This window comes from Chelonia mydas, chromosome 3 (assembly GCF_015237465.2).
Source record: "Chelonia mydas isolate rCheMyd1 chromosome 3, rCheMyd1.pri.v2, whole genome shotgun sequence".
NCBI lineage: Eukaryota > Metazoa > Chordata > Testudines > Cheloniidae > Chelonia > Chelonia mydas.
Window position 1 is genome coordinate 12,827,802 of NC_057851.1, and position 26,440 is coordinate 12,854,241.

At 45.7% G+C, this 26,440-nt stretch overlaps 2 protein-coding genes across 5 annotated transcripts in view; one reads left to right on the top strand and one right to left on the bottom strand.

Annotated features, from left to right (window-relative positions):
* LOC102945644 (cytochrome P450 2K4) overlaps positions 1-8,463 on the top strand; it is a 63,627-nt gene extending 55,164 nt beyond the window's left edge. For all 4 annotated transcript variants that reach the window (XM_037893892.2, XM_043542130.1, XM_037893888.2 and 1 more), the window contains one exon: positions 8,262-8,463. In XM_037893892.2, the coding sequence (XP_037749820.1) occupies positions 8,262-8,288 (27 nt within the window). In that variant the 3' untranslated portion in view covers positions 8,289-8,463. The remainder of the gene's footprint in view (positions 1-8,261) is intronic.
* LOC102945416 (cytochrome P450 2K6) lies at positions 6,977-25,344 on the bottom strand. The gene is made up of 9 exons (XM_007061712.3): positions 25,043-25,344; positions 15,673-15,835; positions 12,937-13,086; positions 12,253-12,413; positions 11,072-11,245; positions 10,835-10,976; positions 9,878-10,062; positions 8,459-8,600; positions 6,977-7,697 (listed from the first exon to the last, which is right to left on the bottom strand). Exons 1-9 carry the CDS (start codon positions 25,226-25,228, stop codon positions 7,510-7,512), a joined length of 1,491 nt encoding a protein of 496 aa, XP_007061774.2. The 5' UTR covers positions 25,229-25,344; the 3' UTR covers positions 6,977-7,509.
* Between the last annotated feature and the right edge of the window lie 1,096 nt (positions 25,345-26,440).

Consider the following 26,440-nt stretch of genomic DNA (forward strand, 5'->3'; position numbering starts at 1 on the left):
GTTACACGCCCATACCAGAGTTCTCTATTCTCCCCCTCATGCCAAAGGCTGTGAGCACACCCCCATTTCCGGCCATTCCCACTTCACCCCAGCCATTCTTCTTCTTTCTGTCTGGGGGCTTATTCATTCCAGATGTCACCATGTTAAAATCTATGGGGAGGATGGGTAGAGTTAAGAGAAATGGGTATCGTTATACTAGAAAGCATTAACTCAGCCATCCGCCAGCTGTTTGAGCTCTAGACAATTGCAGAGGTGTTTGACTGTGGCTGTGCTAAAGAGCTGTCAGGGCTTCATGTGTCTCACATTTTCCCCTTTTGGTTTTATATTTTCCCCCAAAACCAATAGGATTCTGACCACTGATGCCTAGAATAGTCCCTGAAATTTTAGAATTGATTATTGTGATACACAGAAATGTCAAGTCGCGTGTAAGGCCTTCACACAGCGCTGGGTTACCCCATCACTGGGCCCTAGATGACCACAGGGTCACAGCACTACTCAGGTTTGACCTGGCCGCCCTTCTGTCACGATGGAGAAGCAGTAAGGCCAAATTTGAGTGAGTGGCATCGTAACCTGGCACATGGGCTCACCGCACTGTTTAGGATTGCCCCACCTTATGAATTTGGGCCCTACACATGTGCCTACTTGCCTATGCATTAATCCGGCCCTCCCGTCACAAGCTCAGCCAAGCAGGAAAAAGGCAAGTGTAACTGTCCCACTAGCGTTTGTACCGCGACCAACTAACAAGTGTTATAACTACACTTAGCTATCTCTGCACTAGGATTGCAACATTTATTGATATGTTAAAAGTACACTTTTTTTCCTACTGCAGACAAGCCCTGAAAGAGAGAAACTGAGGCAGAGGGTAAGGCTGAGTTTTTCAAACTTGCCCAAACCTGTTTATAACCCCTTTACCAGTCGGCATTGAGGGGTTTTGGGGACATACCCCTATACCAGAGTTCTCTATTCCCCCCATCATTCCGGGGCTGTGCACCCCTCACCCCCACTCCATTTTCCACGATTCCCACTCCTCAACCATCATTCTTCTTTCTGTATGGACACTAAGCCATTCAGGGTGTCAAAGGGGTTAGACAAACGCCTGGCAGGAATGGTTTAGTTATTACTATGTACACTTAAAGCAGGACTAAGTAATAACTAAACCATTCCAGTACACTGAAGGCTTTTAAAAAGATGCCAGTGTATTTAATATATTACAACTGTTTCCTGTACTAATTATGAAAATAGTCAATATGAAGCTAACATTTCCATGTCTTTATTGTCTTCTATCAACTCAAATATAGCGATAAATGTATATTGTTTAAATAATCAATTCTGATCACATAACATCTCAAAAGTAGAGTATCTTGTCCTATAAATAAAGATTCTGCCTGCACTTAAAGTCTGGGTCAATATGAATAATGTGATGTATTCCGAAAGAGCTGATCATCATGAATATAGAGTGTTTATAGGTTGCTATGTGGTTTTCTGTAGATGATCTTTTAAAATTAAAAAGCCTGATCTAATGTAACAAGTGCACTCTCTCTTTGTCTTAGGTACTTATGTGGCTATTACTGTAGTATCTGAGAACCTTGCAATCATTTTAGTGTATTTGTCTTCACAACCCCTCTGTGAGGTAGGACAGTGCTGTTATCCCCACATTATAGATGCGGAATTGAAGCACAGAAAGGCTATATGACATGCTCAAGGTAACACAGGAAGTTTGTTGTAGAGCAGTAAACTGAACCCTGGTCTCCAAAGTCTCCGTTTATCACCCTAGCCACTGACCCATTCTCCCTCTCCATCAGTATTTATTTATTTATTTGTAAACCTGGTTTAAATTGATGAAAAAATCCCATTCATAAAGTTGCACTGGTTTAGCTAAATCGGTGCAACATCACACCTATAGTGAAACCAGTGCAAGGTTGTGTGTTCAGCAGATCCACATAGGTTTATTCCGGAACACATTTTCTTTTGGTCATCCGCTTTTGGTGCAAACTATGTATTTCAGTAGAGCTGTGCCCATATACACCAACAGAGGTTTTGACCCCAGATATAATTCATCAGTATCTTGCACGGCTCCACCCTGGTTTGCATCTTGTTTGTTGTTGCATCCCCTGTCTCTGATCTGCCATGAATGCCAGCGTCTCCCTCCCATTTGGTTTTTTCTCCACTTCCCACCTTATTGCCTTTTTCTATGCTTCCCACTTTGTATGGGGCCTTTGACCAAATCTTAAACACATGTATGGTAGAATAAACATCTGTGCAGTATCTAGACTAGCATTTACCAGTGAGTTGGTTAATTTGAGTTAATTGGCAATCAAAACATTTGAGTTAAAACAGGACCACAGATTCTCGACTAAACAAGCCCACTAGCCTCATTCAGGGATCTCACAATTTAATCACTGTTAGTTTCCAATTTGTCACGCATAGGATCCTCATCAAAGAGCTACAGTTACATGGTTTGGTTTAGCTTCTAGTTTATTTGAACCACCACTAGTTCTCATTTGAATTTGTCTGGATCTGGCTTCCAGCCAGGGGTACTTGTTATGCCTTTCTTGGGTAGATTAACATTTCTCCAGCCCTTGACTAATTTTTGTGGCTCCCTTCTGCACCCTCTCCAATTTTGCAACATCCTTTTAAAAACATTCTGTTCTCTTTTCCCTGCTGCTCCCAGCCTACCAGCTCAGTGACTGTGGGATTTCTCCAGCCACCTTGCAGGGGAGGGATGCACAAAAGGGTGGACAGGATGAAGAGGAAGGGGCAGAGTGTGGGGGGGGGGGGGCAGGGGGAAGAGCGCCATTCACCCCCACAAGGATGAAACAGGCTGATGCCTCCACCAATATTAAATCCGAAACCACATGTTTTTAAAGCTGAAGTTTCTGACTGTATGCAAATTCTTTTCCAATATGCAAATAAGGCAGTTTGCTTAAAACATAAATGGGGCACAAGTTCCTTAACTCTTTTCCTTAGTTGGTGGCAACTCTAGAGCAAGGATAATTTCTCATCCAAACTGAGAGTATGGTCACAAGGTCATCCCACATATCTCGCCACTCCCTATAGTCACTATCTTTCATCAAGGGTGATGTGTGGGCAATTGCTGTGGCTATGATTGATGGTCAAGTGGCAGCCAGCAGGAAGTGAGGTGACCTACGACATATGCACTTATCCTGCCTGCCATGGAGCCCTGCCCCATGTAAGCCCCCTGGCTGCAGCAGGAGCAGGTGGGCATGGCTGGGGATAAGCCCCTCTGGCGTCCTGCCTCACACAGAGGTGCTGTGTAAGTGCCCTATGGCCATGTGGGCACTTTCAGCCACTGAGCTGAAGTGGTTTCTGAAGAGCAGCTCCATGCCCTGGGGGGGAAAGACTAATGCAGTGTCTCTCATGCGGCCATGAGGGGGTTTTCCTGCAGCCACAACAGCCTCCTGGGCAGTGATGGGGCGAGGGGGGGAGAGACAAAGAAGCATTGGCTTCAGCCCTGGAGTGCTTGGGAGGTGGGCTTCAGGATTTAGGGAGCCTGGCTGTGCAGACCAGGGCTCCAGCCATGGGACTTCAGGTGCCAACACCTGGCTTCTGACCCCAGCTCCGGGCTCTGGCCACTGGCACTGACCCCAACCCTGGCCATGCAGCTCCTGACCCTGTCAGGCACTGACCCCCAACTCTGGCCATGTGGCCCCGGCTTCAGTTCAGGCTCCAATTCCTGGCTCTGGCAGCATAACGCCGGCCCCAAGCTCTAACCACCAAACCTGGCAGCAGCCGCTGGCCCAGACACTGGTAGCTGGACACGCACTCCATCGCCCTGGCCGCTGACCCCAGGTGCCAGTCCCCAGCCTCAGCTATGCAGCAGTGGCCCCTGGCTGTGTGGCACCAGACGCTGACCTTGGCCCAGGGCACCGATCCTGAGCTCTGGCTGCAGCCTCCGGCCCCGGCTGTGCAGATCCTGCTTTCTTTTCTTAACAGGCCACTCCCTGCTACAGGCTTCCCTGATAACCCTGCACTGATTACGCCACCGCTAAGCTTCACCCAATATCTTCCTTGGTGGCTGAGTACCCTTCTCACTCCCAGTTTCTTCCTATCTGGCCCAAGAAACGACCTGTTTGCAGCTGCCATCCTCGCTTGCCACCATCTTAGGTGTTGCAAAGCAGAATGCAATAACGCCTAACTTTTAGTCACTTAGAAAATCACAGGAACAGCACTGCGATCCACAGAGTCTGAGTTAGGCACACAGGTTCCCTATACAATGAATGGGGGGAGCTAGGCACCTTGCAATCGATTAACAAAAGCCAGCATGCTAGGCAGGGAGCTGCCTAAATTAGCCAATGGTAGATAGGTCCCTATGTATGGGCTGCAGGGAGGCACCTAGCTCTGCTAGCAATTCACAAGCAGAAACCCCTCTCCTGGAGTCAGGGAGCTTAGGTGCTTAACTCATTGTTAGGTGCCTGCCTCACTCCATGCAAAACAGTAGGAGGAGGAGGTGCTCATGCCATTGCCCGCCTTATAACTTTTAGCCCAGTGGTTAGAGCACTCACCTGGATGTTGGAGACACAGGTTCAACTCCCCCCTCAGGCAGAGGGGGAACAAAAGACTAGGAAGGCATCTCCCACCTCTCAGGCGAGTGCGAGACCCACTGAGTGATGGGCTATTCTGAAGTAGGGCTCTCTCAGTCTCTCTTGCTGAAGCTGTTCCACTTTGGAGAAGAGTCTTTGTGCCACAGAGGAGAGAATGAAAATCTCTTATCCTGTTGGTCAGACCACTCACCTGGGAGATCCAGGAGCTGCTCCCCCTGCTACAGTGACTAATTATTTATTCAAAGTGGAACAGCTTCAACAGGAGAGGTTGAAGGAGACTATCCCATAGCTGGATGATGAGCGCACTCTCTTCAGCAGACCCCAGTTCAAATCTCTTCTCTGCCTCGGGGGGGAACTGAAACTGGGTCTCCCACATCCCAGGTGAGTTCTCTAATTACTGGGCTAAAAGTTATAAAGTGGGTACCACCACCTCAGCTAGGCTCCCTCAGTCAGTCAGGGGATGGCTTGTTTGGTTAATTGGCCCTCTTCTTAGCCTGCATTAACCCCTTCAGGAAAAGTGTATGGTGAACACCCATCACAACAATAAATGTTGATGGGAAAAGGTGCAATAGGGAGACAGAAAGACCGAATTAGTCCAGATGAAGAGGTCTAGTGATATAACTCAAGGACGGTGTTACGATCATGCCTGATAAACAAGCATGGGACCAGAAATCAATGAACCAAAAGTGATGTGTTGGCAATTAGGCCTAATTGGTGGACAAAATAATGAGGGGATGGGCTATTTCAGACACCACTCCCTTTTGGTGTTCTTTAAAATAGTAAAGACAGTGGGGGGAAAATACAGACAGAGGAGTATGCTGCTTGACTGAAAGACAAGAGAAAGAGAAGGCATGAGCTTCACCATCATAGCTGCCGCCCCAACCATCTCCTGGGACTCCAGCATCTAGCCTGACACCCTTGTGCCTTCTTCATCCTAATCCGGGGAGATGTCCCGACCAGACCAAGCCAGAAAGCAGGATCCAGATGATACCTCTGGCTAAATTCCAAATGTCACCTGAGATATGAGACTTTCCCTGGGGTTACTGTGTCCTACGCTTTCCCTATTTTATTTTTTTCCTCTCCCCCACCCCCTTTTCCTTCTGTCTAATAATAATCTGTTTTAGTCAGCCAAGACTGTATATTTTACAACACTGCTGTAAGCCTATGACCAGAAAGAGACAGCTAAAAGCCATGCCCTAAACAGCCCAGTACTGATACAGGTTTGCCGGGTCTCTCCCTGGCTTATAAGACCATTTGCTGAGTCTGTGTTTCTCCAGCAGCGAGCTTGCAAGTGAGAGTCAACACCAGAGACAGAAGCTGCATTTTCTCTCCTTGCTGTTCTTTTCTTCCCCCTTTTCGTGTGTATGTCTTGTTTGTCTTCTCAGAAACGGAGTTGGACTTTAACAGCAACAACAGCTCCAGCCCATCTCAACTGATTTCTACTCTTCTCCCCCAAAAGTAGTTATTTTCATCTGCAATATTATTTAAGAGACTATCAGAGAAGAGGGGTATGTGTGTGTGCAGGAGGGGAGTTCTTTTTAAATACTCCCTACAGCTAAAGGAACAGGAACAAAGGATATTGTTAAAATAAACCTTACTCAAAGCATTTGAATTGTAATGTATTCATGGTGTTTCCTTACCTTTAATAAAAGGTTTAAAAGAGTGTGTTTGCCATGGTACTAAACAGGCTGAGGCCTCTGTATAACAAATGCCAAACGTTATATAACACCGTATAATATTGGCCAGGGATAGGAGCAAGTTAACATCTGTGACTCTTTGGGCCCATATGCTCCCTCTAAATTGATACAATAGATGAAAACTACTCTATAAATGTAATACATGATTATTAGATCTTGCTGTAGTACGTGGCTGTTTACTGCATCCTAAGTGCCCCCTCATGGCTAGGATTGCCTATGTGGCTACCCTGTCTCTATTTCCCCTTCATCCTGGCCCCTTTAAAAACCTCACACAGTCCCCAGGGACCCTCTAAACTCAAGCCTTTAATTGACTCTTCACTAGTTCTCCTCAGTCTGCCAAAAAACCACAACTCAAACATCCAGACAAATACAGTTTTTCAGCTCATCTTCCCTTCTTTAAAAGCCAGTCACAGGCTTTATCTGGCTAGGGCTCTGCAGAAGTCCAACTTGCTCCTCAGAGCAGCTCCTTCCACCAGCCCCAGCTGGCTTCCAAACAAAAAGTAGGACAGGTCCCACTACAGCTTCTTGTGGCCTTTATATTAGAATCACCTGATTCCTCTTTGGTGGGGCTCATCTCGTAATCAGGATTGTCTTGGGCCCAGGCACTCCAGTTACACTTGGGACTGGGGTGAAATATTTTACAATGGCTGAATAATAACTATAGTTCTGGGCAATGATGATTGCTGGTTTGAAGAAATGGATCTTTCACAACATTGCAAGAGTTATATATGTTTTTATTGTTTTCTGGTAGAAATTAGCAGGTTACTAATGCAGTGTCTCTCATGCGGCCATGAGGGGGTTTTCCTGCAGCCACAACAGCCTCCTGGGCAGTGATGGGGCGAGGGGGGGAGAGACAAAGAAGCATTGGCTTCAGCCCTGGGGTTCTTGGGAGGTGGGCTTCAGGATTTAGGGAGCCTGGCTGTGCAGACCAGGGCTCCAGCCATGGGGCTTCAGGTGCCAACACCTGGCTTCTGACCCCAGCTCCGGGCTCTGGCCACTGGCACTGACCCCAACCTGGCCATGCAGCTCCTGACCCTGTCAGGCACTGACCCCCAACTCTGGCCATGTGGCCCCGGCTTCAGTTCAGGCTCCAATTCCTGGCTCTGGGAGCATAACGCCGGCCCCAAGCTCTAACCGGTTTCTAAGGCATAGAGTAAAATGTTGTTAAGATAGGTCACATGTATCTGGGAGGGATAAGCAGTAGGACAGAGTGGGGTTGAGGTTGTGTGACTTTCCCAAGAAGCTGTAGTTTATCTGCATGGCACAGCACAGATCTTATGGGGCATTGGGGGCGTGGTAAACCCAACTGCCGGGGTGAGGTCCAGGTCTGAGCTGGTAACTCCAGGAGGAGGATGGAAAGTGAACCTCTGCAGGAGGCTTGTAAAGAAGAGGAAGAGCTCCATTTTGGCAAGAGTCTCGCCTGCACAGATCCTCCGACCTGTAATGAAATTCACCAAGGATGGAAGGATTTCAAAAGTAGCAGCAACACAACAGATTTGAGTTTTAACTCTAGGAAAGAGCTGTAGATAAGCGCTTAGCAATTATGAGCTAATTTATCCTCACAACACCATCTCAGAAAGCAAGTGTTATCACCTCCATTTTACAGATGGGAAAATATGGCATAAAGTGGGTAAGTGACCTCTTTGAGGTCACACCGGATGTAAAGGGCAAAGGAAGGACTAGAAATCAAAAGCTCCCCATTCCTAGTACCTTGCTCAGTCCACCAGACCATAAGGTCATCCAGGCAAGCTAGTGCCCATATGCGAGGGGACAGACAGAACCTCCTGAACAACCTAAAGGCTGGAATTCTCTCTCAGGACCATTTTAGCTTGCTCAAGGAATGGCAATGACAGGTTTTGTCAAGAGCCATCTCCAGCTCTCCTTTGGCTCAGGGTCCAGAATCCACAGCCACTAAGGTTTCAGAGTGTCTGGTTCTGGATTTTGGTCCATCTCTGGAAACAATGTGATTTTCATGCTTAGTCCTTTCATGTCTCTTACTCAGCAGGGATTGGAAGTGCAATGGAAGTAACAAACTCAACCCACAGAGACAAGGAATATCTAGCATTGCTCCGGAACAGCACTGAGAGAGTTTCGCCCAGCCCTTCCTTGAATGCAAAGACAGACTGCGATCCAACATGATGCCTTAGAAGGGGGAAGATACAAGACAAAGGCAAACTGCTGTCCTTGAAGGGAAGTTACCTGCTGAAAAAGGCATGAATGCCTCATTCTTCACGAACTTTCCATCTGTGCTGAGGAAATGCTGAGGATAGAATTCTCCAGGCTTCTCCCACTGAGTCTTGTCACACAAAACAGAGGCCAGTAAGGGGATGATATAAGTACCCTAAAAAGCATCACAAAATAAAAATTGGAACAGTCAAAACTTTTCCATTGAACTGTGATTTCAACCAAAAAAACGGTATTTTGTTGGCAACAAAAAAATTCATGGAAAAATTCCATTTTTGGCAAAATTTTCCCCAAACTAAAATTTTTTACTGATAACCAACATTTTTACTAAGAACTATTTTTGAAAATATAAAATTTTCACAAAAAATTATTTTTAATCCCAGAAACAGCTTCTCTGTTTTTTTCCTGGAAATTTCTGTGAAATTGAAAAAAAAAACCAACCCTCAATTAAAAATAAAATCCTTAAAATAAATAATAAACACATTTGCATTTTTCTACCAGCTCTAATAAAAATATCAAATTGACGATAAACTGTGAGCTTCATTCAGAAAGATAACAAGCCAGATCATCAGATGGTGTAAACTGGCATAGCTCTGCTCACTTCATTTGCACCAGCTGAGGATCTGATCCAGGAACAGTATCCTGCAGATATATCCATTCCGGGGGTGCCCAGAGAAGGGCTCTTTCCACTTCTCACCGTGCCTTCTTAATATTTCATGTCTTCATAGCTGACAAACACTCAGGACAGCACCCCCCTGCCCTCTTTCCCATAAAGATGTCGGAGGTTTGATCCAGAGCACTGCAGACATCACTGCATGTATTACTTTGTGGTTTGTCTTATCTGAGCTCAGCAGCTAAGAAGTTTAAAGTTTGATTAGTCTGTGGATGGGAATTGTCCAGATTAAGTCAAGAATGCTGCCAGAAGTGGTGTGGCTGGCTTCCTGCCCTTTGAGCCAGAACTGATTGCGTTGGGTAGGAGGTGGTGGTGTGCTGTTTGGGAAGGACTCAGCTTCAGTGAACTCATCACCACATGTGAAGCCAAAGTGCTCACAGAGCATTCAATCTGCTGTTAGTTTCATGATAGAACATCTTTAGTTTCTCTTAAAGAGAAAAGGGAATATTCAAAAAATGTCCTCCCTTGTCATTCAAATCTGCTTATGTGATTGTGTCTCTCTCTGGGGTTGTGCTAGCCCCAGTGAGGAGAAGGGCCTACTATCTTATCAAGTTTCAGAGTAACTCCTTTAGCTCCAGTTAGCTGGGCTAGAATTTTTGATGCTGAAGCCCCCAGGTTCAATCCCTACTGATCACCAAGGTGTTTATGTGCATGAGGTCATGTGATTTCTTGTCTGGAGGAATTTAAATAATCCATTGTTATTCTGTTTTAATTGGTGAGTTTAAAAGTCCCGGTAATTAAAGTACCTCTTAAAAACTTACTTTAGGAATAACATAGCCATTAAGTCTGACATCCTCAGTAGTCTCATGAGGCAAGCTCATTGGCAGGATATTAGCAAACCTCTGAATTTCATGGATAACTGCGTCCGTATATGGCATTTGTGTCCGATGTTCATAACGAAGCTGGGCAGATCCTATAACTCTTTCAATCTCTTCCTGGACTTTTTCTGAACAATTAAAAGAGAGTGAAAGCAGATGCTCAGATACTATGGTGGTGGGAACCCCTATGAGAAACTAGACAGAGAGAAGAAAGCATACAACGGACACCTGCTAAACAATATAATCGACACTCTTTAGGACACAAACATCTTGTTTCTACAATGCTGCCGCTGACAACCTTAGTTACCAAGGCTGAAATGGTACAAGGCTCAGATGGGTAATTTGGAAGCAGAGGTAAGCGTGCCTCTTCTAGCTATGCATAGTAGTAACCTACTGAGTGCAGAGAAGATACTGTCCCTGTGCAAAGGGTCGGGCTTTTGCTTTGAGAGCTCGAGCCTGTGAAGTGCTAAACATCCTCAAGTTCCACTGATTAATGAGAGTTGAGTGTGTGCCGCATCTGCTATGATCAGGCTCTTGAGGTTTACAATACACTGTGGTCCCTTCCATCCTTAGTGCAGTCTAGGATTTAGGGAGACCCTGTGTGGGGACATTAGGCAGCAAAGAGTGATATAGTCAGAGAGCTAAATGACCAGGGAAAACTCCAGGGCCCTCTCTGAGTCTAGCAGCCTCAATAAAGAATTCCCTTTACTTTCATGACAGCCGAGTCTGTCTTCTCCCTACTGCAAGGGATGACATCATGCCAGAGGTCTTGCATTTGAACATGGGTGAGGACTGTTGTGTCTGTATGTGTATGGACATAGTTTGTACAAAAGCACACTCAGTACATACAGAGCAGAGTAAGAGAAGTGATGAATAGTCAGAAGGGCTCAGAAATCTTACTCTGAATAGCTGGGTATTTCATCATAAGCAAAAGGCCCCAGCGGAGTGTGGTAGAAGTTGTTTCCATCCCAGCTGTGAACAGATTACTCACCAGGCTTTGCAAATTCTCATTTTTGAAATGGGAATTGGGATTATATATTTCCTGCAAGTACAAAACTCTCCATTAAAGTTTAAAGAATATTGGTAATCAGGGAAAATCTGCATTAACCCCCTCTACCTTTCCCAGCCCATTGGTACCTCCTGCTGCCTGACGAGAAAGGCATCAATGAAACTTCTCTGGTCATTGGGATCTAATTGCTTCAGGTATTCGATGAAAGTCTGCTGAATAAAGGAGTACAGTTCTTCCATGTTATTAAAGACAGTCTTGTGATTTCCTGGTAGGAACCCAAGGGCAGGAAATATATTGAACACCTAAAGGAAGGGAATAGCACAATTAGCCAAAGGGAACGCAGATTATAGTGGTTAACAAATCATTCATGATCAGCCTGTGGCTTTACAGTAATACGTATTGGGTTGATAAACATGGTCTTGTAAATAACAGGGCCTGTTTCTATACGCTTTCCACATGCAGATCTCCCATTGAGATTAATGAAACAACTCTTGGAACTCATCTCCTTCTTCTTCTGCTTCTTCTTCATATAGCTGGTGTAGATGTAGAGCAACCACTATAATTTTACATTCAGAAGGTTAAGCCAGCTAGACTCCTGGGATGTGTCTATAACCTTTGTGCCCTAACACTTTATGCTGTTGCTGCCACTGATGCTGTTGTGCGGATCATAGCAATGGTTGGGGAGCTTGGGTAGGGCGCTCACCAGCCTTTTAACACCTGTGTCAATTGACTTTTAGAAAGGATATAAACTCTCATGCTTGGGGCACAAGCCAGTCAGCTAACTGATGGTGGTGAGGATTATGGGCAGGGTTTTCCATGGACAGGTTATTCACTGTAGGCAGGTTATTCCACCATTGCCCGACATAAGGGTTTCTTGCTTGTTCCCCTGGAGCATCTGGGGCTGCTTCCTGTTAGAGATGTTAGAGCTGCTCAGCAAGTTTTAGATGAAATGGTTTAATCAGAAAATCCCAAATCACTGAAACTAGAACGTGTCACTGAAGCCTATTGTTTAGATGACATTTTCAATAGGAAAGGTTTTGCAGCTCCAGAATGAATTTTTGGCCAACCCTCAAGGGGATGGGGGCGGGACACAAACAATTCCGCAGAATAGCCAATAGCCCTGTGTTTATGGCACTCGTGCAGGATATGAGAGACCCAGGTTCAAATGGCTGCTTTGCCTGATTCTCCCACACCCGAGTTGAGGGCTCTAATCACTGTGCTATTGGATAATCTGGGATTAGGATCTCTCTCCTTTGGAAATATTCTGAAATCCCAAAAATAGACACGGGATAAACCAGACTAATATTACCGTAACCATGGGACTCCCACAAAGCCGGACACTTTCATTAATTAAATGGATAAGCCTGATAAACTTTGGGTCCTCATAATCAAACCGGTGTCCGAGCATTATCGACACAATGACATTGGAAACGGCAACATTCATCATCTTCATGGTGTCAAAGGGGCTTCCTAAAAAACATTAAACAGCAACATTCATCATTTTGTTGGTAACCAACAGGTTTCATACTGGAAACCATTGAAATAACAGACCGCCCCTGCCCCTTTTGGGATGACTTGCATTCCTTGGGGCAATAGAAGGGAGCAGTCTCTGGGCTCCTTTAAGCAGAGGCACTACTGGTGTGCAGAGAAGGAGGACTCATTACACCTTTCCCATGTGTCAGATCCTCAGGTCAAACTTCCCTGAGAGTCAGTCTGAGATTTGCCTCAGTGAGGAACTGGACCATTATTTTTAGGCTAATCCCCCAGCACCTTCCCCTCCCACCCTTTACACAGCGACCAATTGCTCCAACTGGTTCAGGCTCCTCCCCTAAGTTCTGACTAGTTGGAATGAAAGGCAAGAGTCATGACTGAGTTAATTTCCAAGTGAGGTGACTCCATGAGGGTGGGAGAAAGGGGGCTTCGCAGGCCCAGATGTGGTTAAGGACTTTGAATGATTACCAGTGTTACACTACGAAGCTCAACACGTACTTACCTTTGCGAGATTCAAAATCCTTTATCAGATAATCACATTCTTCCAGGATTTTGTTCTCAATGGTCCTCCTGCCCATACCAAAATCCCGTAAGGTCGTGAGAGTGAATCTTCTCATCACTTTCCAGTTTTCACCATGAGCAAAAATAACACCTGAAATATCATTCCTTAGATTTGAATATGAGCAGCCAGTGTCAACTAACCTTAAACATCCATAATGCTCAGCCTCCCAAACACCACAGGTTACATTTTCAGAGCAGTCCGCAGCAAGTCATTATTAATCATGCATAAAGAGTAACTCGATCGGAAGGGCTGCTTTGCTTTCAACTTCACTTGGTCATGCATTGAGTTACGTGGCTAAGTAAGACAAGCTTGTACTCAACCCTGCCTCAATGCAGGGGCTGGACTAGATGACCTCGAGGTTCCTTTCAGCCCTACATTTCTATGGTTCTATAAACTTTTATGGGGAGATTCACAAAGGTACTTAGGGGCCTAATTCCCAGTTTTAGGCTCCGCTTAGATCCTGCCAAACCCCGTAAGTGTCTGAACTCATTTGGTGCCAAAATTTGCAGGATAAACATTCCCTAGGCTCCCATGTTTCTGCCTCTTTCTAGGCATCTGGACACGTATCTCCTGCCTAAGCCCCCGTGCAATCCATGAACTGGGGTGTTCACTTGCCTATCTCACATTTTGATCCCAATAAAAGAAGCAGAGGTGATGGTTGTGGTACCCACCTTATAACTTTTAGCCCCATAGTTCTAGCACTCACCTGGGATGTGGGAGACCCAGTTTCACTTCCCCTCTGAGGCAGAGAAGAGATTTGAACAGGGGTCTGCTACCTCTCAAGAAAGTGCGCTCACCATCCAGCTATGGGATAGTCTCCTTCAACCTCTCCTGTTGAAGCTGTTCCACTTTGAATAATTAGAGTCACTGGAGCAGGGGGTGTGGCCCCTGGATCCCCTGGGTGAGTGCCCTGACCACCAGGCTAAGAGACATTCATTCTCTCGCTCGCTGACACAAAGACTCTTCTCAAAAGTGGAACAGCCTCAGCAGGAGAGATTGAGAGCCCTACTTCAAAAGATCCCATCGCTCAGTGGGTTGAGCACTCTCCTGAGAGGTGGGAGATGCCTCTCCCAGTCTTTTGTTCCCCCTCTGCCTTAGGAGGGAATTGAACCTGGGTCTTACACATCCAGGTGAGTGCTCTAACCACTGGGCTAAACGTTATAAGGTGGGCAGTGCCACCAGCGCCTCCTCCTCCTGCTGTTTTGTGTGGATTGTACTGGGACTTAGGCAGGAGATAGGTGTCCAGATGCCTAGAAAGATGCAGAAACATAGGAGCCTAGGGCCTGTGAAGGCAGGCACCTAACACTGAGTTACACACCTAAGCTGTCTGACTCCAGGAGAGGGGTTTCTGCTTGTGGATTGCTAGCACAGCTAGGTGCCTCCCTGCAGCCCAGACTTAGGAACCTATCCCAGTGAAGGGGCAGGGCTTGGGAAACACCCCTCTCATCAACATCTCCCACTGGCTAATTTAGGCAGTTCCCTGCCTAGCATGCTGGCTTTTGTGAATCAATTGTTAGGTGTCTAGTTCTTCCCATTCATTGTATAGAGAACCTACATGCCCGACTCAGGTTTTGTGGATCGCAGTGCTGTTCCTGTGATTTTCTAAGTGACTAAAAGTTAGGTGTTACTGCATTCTGCTTTGCAATGCCTACGATGGTAGCAAGCAAGGATGGCAGCTGCAAACAGGGAGTTTCTTGGGCCTGATAGGAAGAAGCTGGGAGTGAGGAGGGTACTCAGCCACTAAGGAAGATACTGGGTAAAGCTTAGTGGTGGCGTGATCAGTGCAGGGTTATCAGGGAAGCCTGTAGCAGGGGGTGGTCTGTTAAGAAGAGAAAGCAGGATCTGGGAGGATGAAAGGAAAGCCAGGACCAGGGAGGTGAGTTCAAAGAGGAAGCCTTGAATGGAGAGCTATCATATGAGGTTTAAAGGCAGCAGCCTCACCGGTTAGTCAGAGAAACCTGTTGCATCCCTGCAAACCTGTCAGTCATGGAGCTCTGCAAAGTCCAGGCACTCCGTTGCCTCTGGGGTTATTGGAAAAGAAAATAGGTGGGTTTAGTGTACACGTTCTGCAGTGCAGACAGCCAGGAGTAGGCAAGCCTAATTTCTTTTTCTTTGAGTCTTTTTGTAACTTGCATGGGTTTTGTGGTGTTTCCACACTGACGTCTGCAAAGGGTAATGAGATGGTTGCCTCCAAGTCTTCTAGCTCCTTTATTTTCACCTCAGATTTGGTTTTGTTACCTTACGTTACATTTACTGGGTCTCTATCTTTCACCGATAGACAGGGATGGACTTACTCCATTGTTTAATAATGCCCCTTTGTATATCTCCTGTAACATTTTTGTGTCGAGTCTCCAGTGTCTTGGTCTTATCTTTAGAAGCAACAGAACTGCTGCATGGAAGTATTTCCACAGTATGCATCCGATGAAGTGAGCTGTAGCTCACGAAAGCTCATGCTCAAATAAATTGGTTAGTCTCTAAGATGCCACAAGTACTCCTTTTCTTTTTGCGAATACAGACTAACATGGCTGTTACTCTGAAACAAGTAAGAATGTATGCTCTCCAGACTGTTCTGATTTCTCAGCCCTGCAGAACACACCCCTGACAGAAGAAGAATGTTTCCAATGGTCAGAGCATAAAACAGTCTTATCATTAGGTAAGAGAGAAAAGAAATCTCACCATTTCCTCTTGAAATTTTTTCAAATATTGGGATTCTAGGCCTTTCCACAAACGCATCTGCCTGGTTTACAAGAGCCTCCTTCACCATCTTGTATCCCGACAGCACCACCATTTTCTTGGGTCCCATCTGAATGCTGAAGACTGGGCCATATTTCTCAGACAGCTTAAATATGGGGGGGAGAGAGGGGAGAAGCATTATATGTTTCCATGCTACTGTTATACCAACTGTTGGGTTTCAATTGATTTTAAAACATACAAGCTAGAGCTGTTTTTTTTTTCTTCTGCCTGCAAATATAGTTGAATGAACAAGTGCCAGGTTCAGCATCCATACAGGAGACCGTTATACACACTGCTGCTCTCTTGCTGCTGTTTATTTTGTTTGGAAAAAGCATTGTAAGTGTTAGGATATAGATATCCAGGCCTGTCTGTAAAGGCCTATACTCTAAGAATTTTGGTGTATTCTTATCACTTGGCTAGTTATAGAGGTATAAAAGAGAGAATCAAAATCACTGTCTGCCGGTGTAAGGGCCTTCTCTTACTGTGACAGTCTGAGGCCCTGTGCTTAGGCTAAGGCCTTTGGCTAAGCAGCAGAGGCAGCCATAAGCTAGGAAGCGACCGGTCACATCCTCACATTCCAAACTATCACATTGAAAGAAGGTGCTATTGGGCTCTTAGGAATACAATCCTGTCCTGAATACAATCTTGTCCTGATAATGCCTATCACCTCCAGAGAAAGGGAAGTGCCTAGAAAATGTAAAAGGAAACAGCATCCTGTCTGGCAAGAACTCACTTATCAATACTGGGATGTGAAATCCTCACTTCTGTATTGTTTTGTCATTATAGTTCCCACTTTGCTATTGTTTGTCTGTATAATCTCTGTCTGGTTCTGTGATTGTTTCTGTCTGCTGTATAATTAATTTTGCTGGGTGTAAACTAATTAAGGTGGTGGGATATAATTGGTTACATAATCATGTTACAATATGTTAGGATTGGTTAGTTAAATTTCAGGAAAATGATTGGTTAAGGTATAGCTAAGCAGAACTCAAGTTTTACTATACAATCTGTAGTCAATGAGGAAGTGAGGGGGCCTTGGTGGGAGGGGGTGGGCATGCGTGGGAGAGATGGGAACAGGGAATGGGGGTGGAGAAATTGGAATCATGTTTTGCTAAAGGGGGAAATGGGAACAGGGAATGGGAGTAAGGAAACTGGAATCCTGTTTTGCTAAGGGCAGGAATGGGAACAGGGACACAGGTGTAAGGCTCTGTGGTGTCAGAGCTGGGAAGGAGGATACTAAGGAAGGAAAGTGGAATCATGCTTGCTGGAAGTTCACCCCAATAAACATCGAATTGTTTGCACCTTTGGACTTCGGGTATTGTTGCTCTCTGTTCATGCGAGAAGGACCAGGGAAGTGAGTGGGTGAAGGAATAAGCCCCCTAACATCTTGGTGCCGTGACTCGGATGCATCGCATTGGATAGGTGAGTGGCAGCCTGTAAGTCCCCCTCCCCAACAGTCCGCGCAGCTGCTTGGAGGGGGTATCGCGAACTCTCGTGATGGTAGTTGCGGGTTCTGGCAAGCCAGGGTAAAGGATTTTTTGGATAAATGGATAAGGAAGAACCAGGACCCATACCAGGTGCAGGGGTCAACCTGGGATGAGATTAAAAAGGAAGTGTTAGGGGACCCAGAGGTATGGGGGGTGGCTGAGGAGCCCACCCTCCTTGGTATATGGGTAGTGGAAGAAGGTCCCTGCCCATGGGGACTGAATGCCTTCCAGGGAAAGGAGGCACTTCAGTCTGCTTGTGAGAGGTTTGAAGTAAGGGCAGCATTATGGGAAGCTGCCAGGAATCTTTCAAGTTTGGTGCTGCTTCAGCAGGGGCTGCTGAAGGGTTGTAAATTAGTTAGGGGTAGTGAAAGATGATTTGGCACAAAAGGGTTTATAGTCAAAAGCAGAGTTAACAGACCACCTTTAGAGACTGGATCTGGGACTTGGTCCTGGGGGAGTGGGAAAAAAAAAAAAAAAGTTTCAAAGTGCAACCTGCCTTTCCACACTCTTTTGTTTTTCTGAAGTTTTAAGGGAGGGTACTTTGGATACTTATGCGAGATGTCAAGAAGGAAGTTTTTGTTTAATGATAAAACCCAGTTATATAAATGTAACTGTATGTGCAACTCTGTGCAGTCACATTGGATGGAAGCTTGGTAATTAAATTATCCAAGGGGGTCAGGTTGAGTGGCTACTACCACCACTATGCTTCTGTCCCCAGAAGCGTTTACAGCTATTCTGAGGGAAAATGGGCCCTTTTCCCACAGAAATGGTCTATAGGGGACTGCTGCAGGCAGCAGGCAGAGAGAGAATCTGATCAAAATTATTTGACTTTTGGGTAATGTAATCAAAATCACTAAAGGATGGAAGGGGTTTCTATTGGAACTTAACTTGGCTGCCCCTGGTTGTGTCTAGTTGTACAAGATGGAAGTGTAATTGGGGTACAGTTGTGTAAAAAAGGGTAATCACAGTGCAAGAAATGTTAGGCAAAAGAGAATTTTGTGTGTGCGCACAGGTAAAAGAAAAGGAAAAGGGGAGGAATGATGGGAGCACTGAGCCTGGGGGTGGCTCTGGGGGATCAGATTGTTGCTTTGGTGGGTGTGCATGAAAACTCTGTGGGCATGGGGGAGGCAGTTACACCTTGTGTAAAATTAATTTGGCTAATATGATGTTATGGAGGTTAAACTATATGGAAGGAATCTGCATTTTCCCAGGACATGTGTGGTCTATATTGGAGAAGGGGTAAAAGAAATGCAAATAAAACATGGTACTTAATTAAAATCCTATTAGGGCTCCAAAAGGAGCCACAATAGGTTGTGCTTTCTTTTTCAGATCTGTGTGTTTTGGAGCAGGAGATGAAAGTGGAAAGTAATCAGAACTCTAGTGGAAGTGGAATGTTTCCCTTTTAAGACACTCTCTAAACTGCTAACAGCTTTGGATCCAAAAGAAAGCTAGTAAGCCTCTGTGTGTAAATGCAAATTACCTAGCTGATGGGCACAAAGGAGCTGCAAATAACGAATACATCTGGTCAGCAAACAAGCTACTAGAAGACTATGGCAACACATTTCCTCCAGGAAAGGGAGGTGAAAAAACAAGTAAAGCCTGAAAATAAGGGATAGGTTAACCTTAAGGGGTGTGTGTGTGTACAGTGCTAGAATCTGAAGCTGTGTCTCAGCTATTACCTGATAATAAACTTAAAGCTTGGTACAGCAGAGAAACTATTGCAAACTTGGTCTGTTGTACAGGAGGGGAAACTGAGGTACACCACCTCATGAATTTCATAAATGACCAGTGAGTGAGGTAATTCACTAGCCTGACTATAGAACAAAATAAGGACAGCCTGGAGGTAATTCTTCTGTTTTTCCTGCAATTAGCAAGGAAATTTGTAAAAGAAAGTGGTATTATTATTAAGCAATAATCTGTCCCCACCAGGGGGTGGAAATTGTTTCTTTTGTTTTTCAGACACTCTACAAGCAAGCTGGCGCCAGCAGAAGAATAACTTAGAATACCATGGATCTATGTTTTGTGTGTTTGTCTGTGGTGTTTGTCTTGTTGCTAGCATTGTTGTGTTTTAATGAACAGAAAACCTCATGATGTGGGTGGGGGATGGCTTCAAAAGGCTGACCTTGGTGGGAAGATGTGTATGGGAATGCAAAATGCTCAACTAGGAGGCCAGCACCTGTGTAATAGCTACCGTGGTACCTGGAAAAGCCCTATGGAACTAATGAGAAGGGGAGGAGCTCACTGGGAATCAATGGAGGGGTGTGTAAAATAGTGTAAATCAACAGAAGATGTTTGGATGTGCCCTCTCCTGTGACTATAGAGGAGCCTATGCAAGGGGTGTACAATTGGGTGTACTGTGTATAAGGTGTTTTGCTGAGAATGTACATATTACTGGGGGCACAATTACACCAGCCCATAACTAAACTACACCCATCTATATGCTGCTATCTGGACTTTGGTGCACAAATGGATCTGTGAATCTTATTGCTGTGAATAAGCCAGGGCTTACTGCCTGATTCCACACCAAGTGGTCAAGCTGGTTTGGACAATATCCCATTTCTCTGTGAACATTCAATGGACTTATGATATGGACAAAAGCAAGCAAAACCTCCAGGGGCAGCTTGTTGCAACTGCCAGCAACTGGACACAAGATCGTGACCTTGTCGAAGGAGGCGAGGCAGTGTTTTCGGGGTGTCTCGGATGTTGGACCATACTGCAGTGGTCAGGACTCAGTGTTGCTGTGGATTTTGTATTGTTAACTGTACTTGTGTTACGTTGCATAGGGAGATAACCTATAAGTAATGTAATAAGCCCTCCAAACCCTACAGTGTACTAGACAACCCGGACTCAACCTTCTCGGGCCCACTATAATGGGAAGTCTGGAACACTAACTGGAATAGGTGTGGTATGCCCGTACGAGAGAAGGTGCAGGGCACTATACTACACAAGGGGCAGTGGGACAAATGGATATCGACACCTTCCACCTTGATGCCTGGCCCTATCAGGAAATGTGTCGCCATATGTCCTATGCTTTTCCAGGGATACCTGGGCAGGAGGATCCCAAAAGAAAAAGAAAAAAAAGGGGTGGAGTGTTAGGATATAGATATCCAGGCCTGTCTGTAAAGGCCTATACTCTAAGAATTTTGGTGTATTCTTATCACTTGGCTAGTTATAGAGGTATAAAAGAGAGAATCAAAATCACTGTCTGCCGGTGTAAGGGCCTTCTCTTACTGTGACAGTCTGAGGCCCTGTGCTTAGGCTAAGGCCTTTGGCTAAGCAGCAGAGGCAGCCATAAGCTAGGAAGCGACCGGTCACATCCTCACATTCCAAACTATCACATTGAAAGAAGGTGCTATTGGGCTCTTAGGAATACAATCCTGTCCTGATAATGCCTATCACCTCCAGAGAAAGGGAAGTGCCTAGAAAATGTAAAAGGAAACAGCATCCTGTCTGGCAAGAACTCACTTATCAATACTGGGATGTGAAATCCTCACTTCTGTATTGTTTTGTCATTATAGTTCCCACTTTGCTATTGTTTGTCTGTATAATCTCTGTCTGGTTCTGTGATTGTTTCTGTCTGCTGTATAATTAATTTTGCTGGGTGTAAACTAATTAAGGTGGTGGGATATAATTGGTTACATAATCATGTTACAATATGTTAGGATTGGTTAGTTAAATTTCAGGAAAATGATTGGTTAAGGTATAGCTAAGCAGAACTCAAGTTTTACTATACAATCTGTAGTCAATGAGGAAGTGAGGGGGCCTTGGTGGGAGGGGGTGGGCATGCGTGGGAGAGATGGGAACAGGGAATGGGGGTGGAGAAATTGGAATCATGTTTTGCTAAAGGGGGAAATGGGAACAGGGAATGGGAGTAAGGAAACTGGAATCCTGTTTTGCTAAGGGCAGGAATGGGAACAGGGACACAGGTGTAAGGCTCTGTGGTGTCAGAGCTGGGAAGGAGGATACTAAGGAAGGAAAGTGGAATCATGCTTGCTGGAAGTTCACCCCAATAAACATCGAATTGTTTGCACCTTTGGACTTCGGGTATTGTTGCTCTCTGTTCATGCGAGAAGGACCAGGGAAGTGAGTGGGTGAAGGAATAAGCCCCCTAACAGTAAGGTTTTAAGTTTTGCTATAATATGGGCATAGAGCTTAAGAATGCCTAGTACATAGAGTGTCCGATGCCCACTGAAACAATCTTTAATGTACCCTCACGACATCCTATGAGGTAGGAAAGTGCTATCAGCCCATTTTACAGGCAGGGAACTGAGGCACAGAGTGACTTGCCCAAGGTCACACAGGAAGTCTTTGGCAGAGCAGGAATTGAAGACAAGTCTCCAAGTCCTAGGCTAGTGTTCTACTTATTGAAACATGGGACCAGGCTTTGCACTAATGTCTATGACAAACTTACCATGTACATTCATTACCTTTGTAACCCTGTTAAAAAAAACAGGCTCTACAAATGATACACTGCTTGGCTCCCTGGGAATTGCCCTCAGGAGGGAATTATGTAAAAGGATTACCTATATCTGGTTTTACCTGCATACAGCAATTACAGACAGTATAATGGGCTACAGTATACCATTAGAGCTGGACAGGAACTTATTTCCTTTTCACACATACAAATTTGACAAAAATGATTTTTTATTGACATTTTTCAGGATTTCATTTAAAAAAATTAAATTTTTGATTAAAACAAAACAATTAACAATAAATGAATTATTTTGTGACCAACTTTACTGAGAGTAGTTCTTTCACTTTGGCCTTGAAAAAAAATTGACAGTGTATCAGTGGTTTTACTTTAGATGGGCTTGTTATTGTTATTATAAATGGCACCAAATATATGCTCCGTGCTTTGAAGACAAATAAGAATACAAGGTGCTTTCCCTGAATAGCTGACAATCTATGGCTCCAATCTTGCTTTGAAAGCTGCTTGTGCAGACCCTTCTATCTGCATGGACTCTCATTATTATTAATCATCGGTGTTACTGTAGCATCTAGGAGCCCCAGTCAGGACCAGAACTCCATTATGCTAGATGTTGTACAAACACAGAATATAACAATGGGCCTTGCTCAAAGGGGCATAAAATCTACGTACCACTGGGTTCAGCATGACTACATGGGCACAGGGGTCTGTGCTAGCAGATCCTGATGCAGGATCAAGGCCCAGATAGACAATGAAGAGATGAAGGATGGGGCATGGGATACAGCAAGAGGCAAGTGATGAGATGTGACTGTATCAGGCCATCTAACGTAAGCTCTTCAGCACACGGGCTGTCTCAGAAGAATGACCATACTGGGTCAGACCAATGGTCCAGCTAGCCCAGTGTCCTGTCTTCTGACAGTGGCCAGTACCAGATGCTTCAGAGGGAATGAACATTCCCGGGCTATTTTGAGTGATCCAGCCCTGGTCATCCAGTCCCACATTCTGACAGTTGGAGGTTTTGGAACACTTAGCCCACGGGGTTGCATCCCTGGCCATCTTGGCTAATAGCCATTGATGGCCCTATCCTCCATGAACTTATCTAATTCTTTTTTGAATCCAGTTATGCTTTTGGTCTTCCAGCTACTGGATCTCATTATGCCTTTGTCGGCTAACTTCATGGACCCCCTATTGTCAGATACTTTCTCCTTGTGCAGGTGCTTATAAACTATCAAATCACGTTTTAACCTTCCCTTGGTGAAACAGACCAGCCTTCTTTGGTCTCTTCTTTTATGATGTGTTTTCCAGACCTCCAGTCATTTCTGTTGCTCTTCCTTGAACCCGGTTCCATTTGTCAGCACGCTTTCCATTAGTCAGCAGGAGCCATGGTGGGTTGGATGTGGGCTGGGGGAGGCAGCGGGGCCCGGGGATGATGGAGGAATGAATGCAGGGCCAGGAAGGCAGAAGGACCAGGGGCAATGGGGAGGGGGTTGGATGTGAGCTGGGGGAGGCAGCAAGGGCCACTATGCCGAAACCAGCGCTCGCTGCCACACAACTGGGGCTGGGGATCAGCACCTAGGGCCAATGTCTGCCGGAGCCCAGGGTCAGCGCCTGCTGCCACACAGCTGGGGCTTGGGATCTGCACCCGGGGTCAGCAGCCAGGGCTGGGAGTTGGAGTGTGCGTCCGGGGATTGGTGCCCAGGCCAGCGGCCGCCACCAAGGTTTGGGGTTAGAACCCGGGGCTGGGGTCGGTGCCAGTGGCCAGAGCCCGGAGCTGGGGGCAGAAGCTGGGTGTTGGCACCCGAAGCACCATTGCTGGTACCCTGGTCTGCACAGCCAGGCTCCCTAAGTCCTGCCGCTGGAGCCGCCTCCCAACCACCCCGGGGCTGAAACTCTCATAGATAGAGAAGAGAACTCACCTTCCTCCTGCAGCGTTGTCCCCTTCCCACCTGCTGTCCCCCGTCTCCAGGGGCTGTGCCAATGCTTTGCCATCTCCCCTTCCCCCATCACCACCTAGGAGGCTGTCATGGCCACAGGAAAACCCCCTGGTGGCCGCTTGAGAAACACTTTCTTGTTAACTGCTTGAAATGGGCCACCTTGATTACATTGGCCTCATTAGCACTACAAAAGTGATCTCCACCCCTTCTTGTCAACTGTTGAGAATAGCCCACTTCGACCTTAATTGAATTGGCTCGTTAGCACTGACCCCCACACACACTTGGTAAGGCAACTCCCATCTTTTCATATGCTGTGTATTTATACCTCTCTACTGTATTTTCCACTCCATGCATCTGATGAAGTGGGATTTAGAGCACGAAAGCTTATGCCCAAATAAATTTGTTAGTCTCTAAGGTGCCACAAGGACTCCTTTTTCATTTTGCTGATACAGACTAACACGGCTGCCCCTCTGAAACCTGTCACTTCAGCTCAGTCATAGAGCACTTGCCTCACACAGAATTTGCGGTGTAAGACCCCAGAGGGGCTTATCCCCAGTCATGCCCACCTGCTCCTGCTGCAGGCAGGGGGCTTACATGGGCAGGGCTCCATGGCAGACTGGATAAGCGCACCCTCTGCATGGTCCCTTCATGTCCACCCCTCTGGTTTAGCTTGTATTGCAAGTATGGTTAATTATTATCACTAACAAACTTTTCTGTCACATTCTCTCAGTGATGTGTGACAGGCATGCACAGCGCTGCTTTAAGATATGTTGAGTGAAGCCCAGCACAGATAAAAGTTCTAGATAGGCTAGATAAACATACATACAATTCAAACACTGGATTAGTCTTTGCCCCTGGGCGTGGAGCGGCTCTTCAGAGACCGCTTCAGCTCAGTGGCTGAAAGTGCCCACATGGCCATAGGGCCCTTACACAGCACCTCTGTGTGAGGCAGGAGGACCCCAGAGGGGCTTATCCCCAGCCATGCCCCTCCCCATAGCCTGCTCCATGGCAGGCAGGATAAGTTCATCCTCCTCATGGTCCCTTCATGTTCACCCCCCTTACGCGGGGTTAGCCTGTACTGCAAGTATTGTTAATTATTATCATTAATGAACTTTTCTGTCACATTCTCTCACTGATCTGTGACAGGCTTTAAGATATGTTGCATGAAGCCCAGCACAGATCAAAGTTCTAGATAGGCCAAATAAACATACATATAACGCCAGACTGAAGGGCCTGATCCCAGATTGGCTGAAGTCAATGGTAAGTCAGTGATCAGTGCCTCACTGACTAGCTAACTCTTAAGCCGTGCTACCCTCGCTTTGTCTGCGTTAAGCATTTCCCCTCGCAGTGCGCGCTGCTTCTAAAAATGGGGACTCCTGCATTTTACTTAGCTTGCATTTTTCCATCTGCCATTTACAACTCTGAGATCAAGTATAGCCTGCCCAGTCCATCCCATTCGAAAGTGTTACCTCAAGCAAAGTTCGGTAAGGTCTCTTCAGGTTCAGCTGGTGTACATTTCCAAGGACGGGTAAAGGTCTTGGTCCTGGGGGGAAATTCAGGCAGGCTCTCTTATTCCAGCCCCTTTTCACAGTGAGAATAGAAACAAAAGTTACCACAAACAGCAGCAGTATGACAATTGGATCTGCCAGCGTCATTTCTTTGGGATTGATATCGTACTAGTCAGGAATTTTCCAAAAAAAATGTATGGGAAGAATGCAGCCTAATCCAGCTGTGTCCGCAAACAGAGTGATCGGCTTTGTTAAAAAAGTCTGTACATAGTCTCTCCCTATCCCATGATGCCTAGCTTAACCCTATTATTGCTGGTGAAAAATCATTCATTATGAAAACGTTATCTGCAGCTCCTTCCTTTGAAAAGTATTGTGGACAGAATGGCTGGACATCCTGGTTTACTGGGATTATCGTGGTTCTAGTGAAACTGGGGTTTAAGCAGAACACAGGGACATCTGTCATGGCATGTCTCACGCAAACCTGGTCGTATGTCGTATGTTAGCTCACTTTCTGCTGGCTGCCACTTGACTATCAATCATAGCCACAGTAATCGCCCACACATCGCCTTTGATGAAAGATAGTGACTATAGGAAGTGGCGAGATATGTGGGATGATGTTGTGACCATACTCTCAGTTTGGATGAGAAATGATCCTTGCTCTAGAGTTGCCACCAGCTAAGGAAAAAAGTTAAGGAACTTGTGTCCCATTAATGTTTTAAATAAATTGGCTAATTTGCATATTGGAAAAGAATTTGCATGCAGTCAGAAACTTCAGCTTTAAAAACATGTGAGTGTGGATTTAATAGTGATGGAGTCATCATCCTGTTTCATCCTTGTGTAGGTGAATGGCACTGTCCCCTCACACTCTTCATCCTGTCCACCCTTTTGTGCATCCCTCCCCTACGAGGTGGCCAGAGAAATCCCACAGTCACTGAGTTGGTAGGCTGGGAGCAGCAGGGAAAAGAGAACAGAATGTTTTTAAAAGGATGTTGTAAAATTGGAGAGGGTGCAGAAAGGAGCCACAAAAATTAGTCAAGGGTGGCACACACACACACACCCCTCTTCTCTGATAGTCTCTTAAATGGTAATAAACTACTTTTTGGGGAGGAAAGAATAGAAATCAGTTGAGATGGGCTGGAGCTGTTGTTGCTGTTATTAAAGTCCAACTCCATTTCTGAGAAGACAAAACAAGACATACACATGAAAAGGGGGAGAAAAGAACATCAAGGAGAGAAAATGCAGCTTGTGTCTCTGGTGTTGACTCTCACTTGCAACCTCGCTGCTGGAGAAATAGAAACTCAGCAAATGGTCTTATCAGCCAGTGAGAGACCTGGCAAACTTGTATAAGTATTGGGCTGT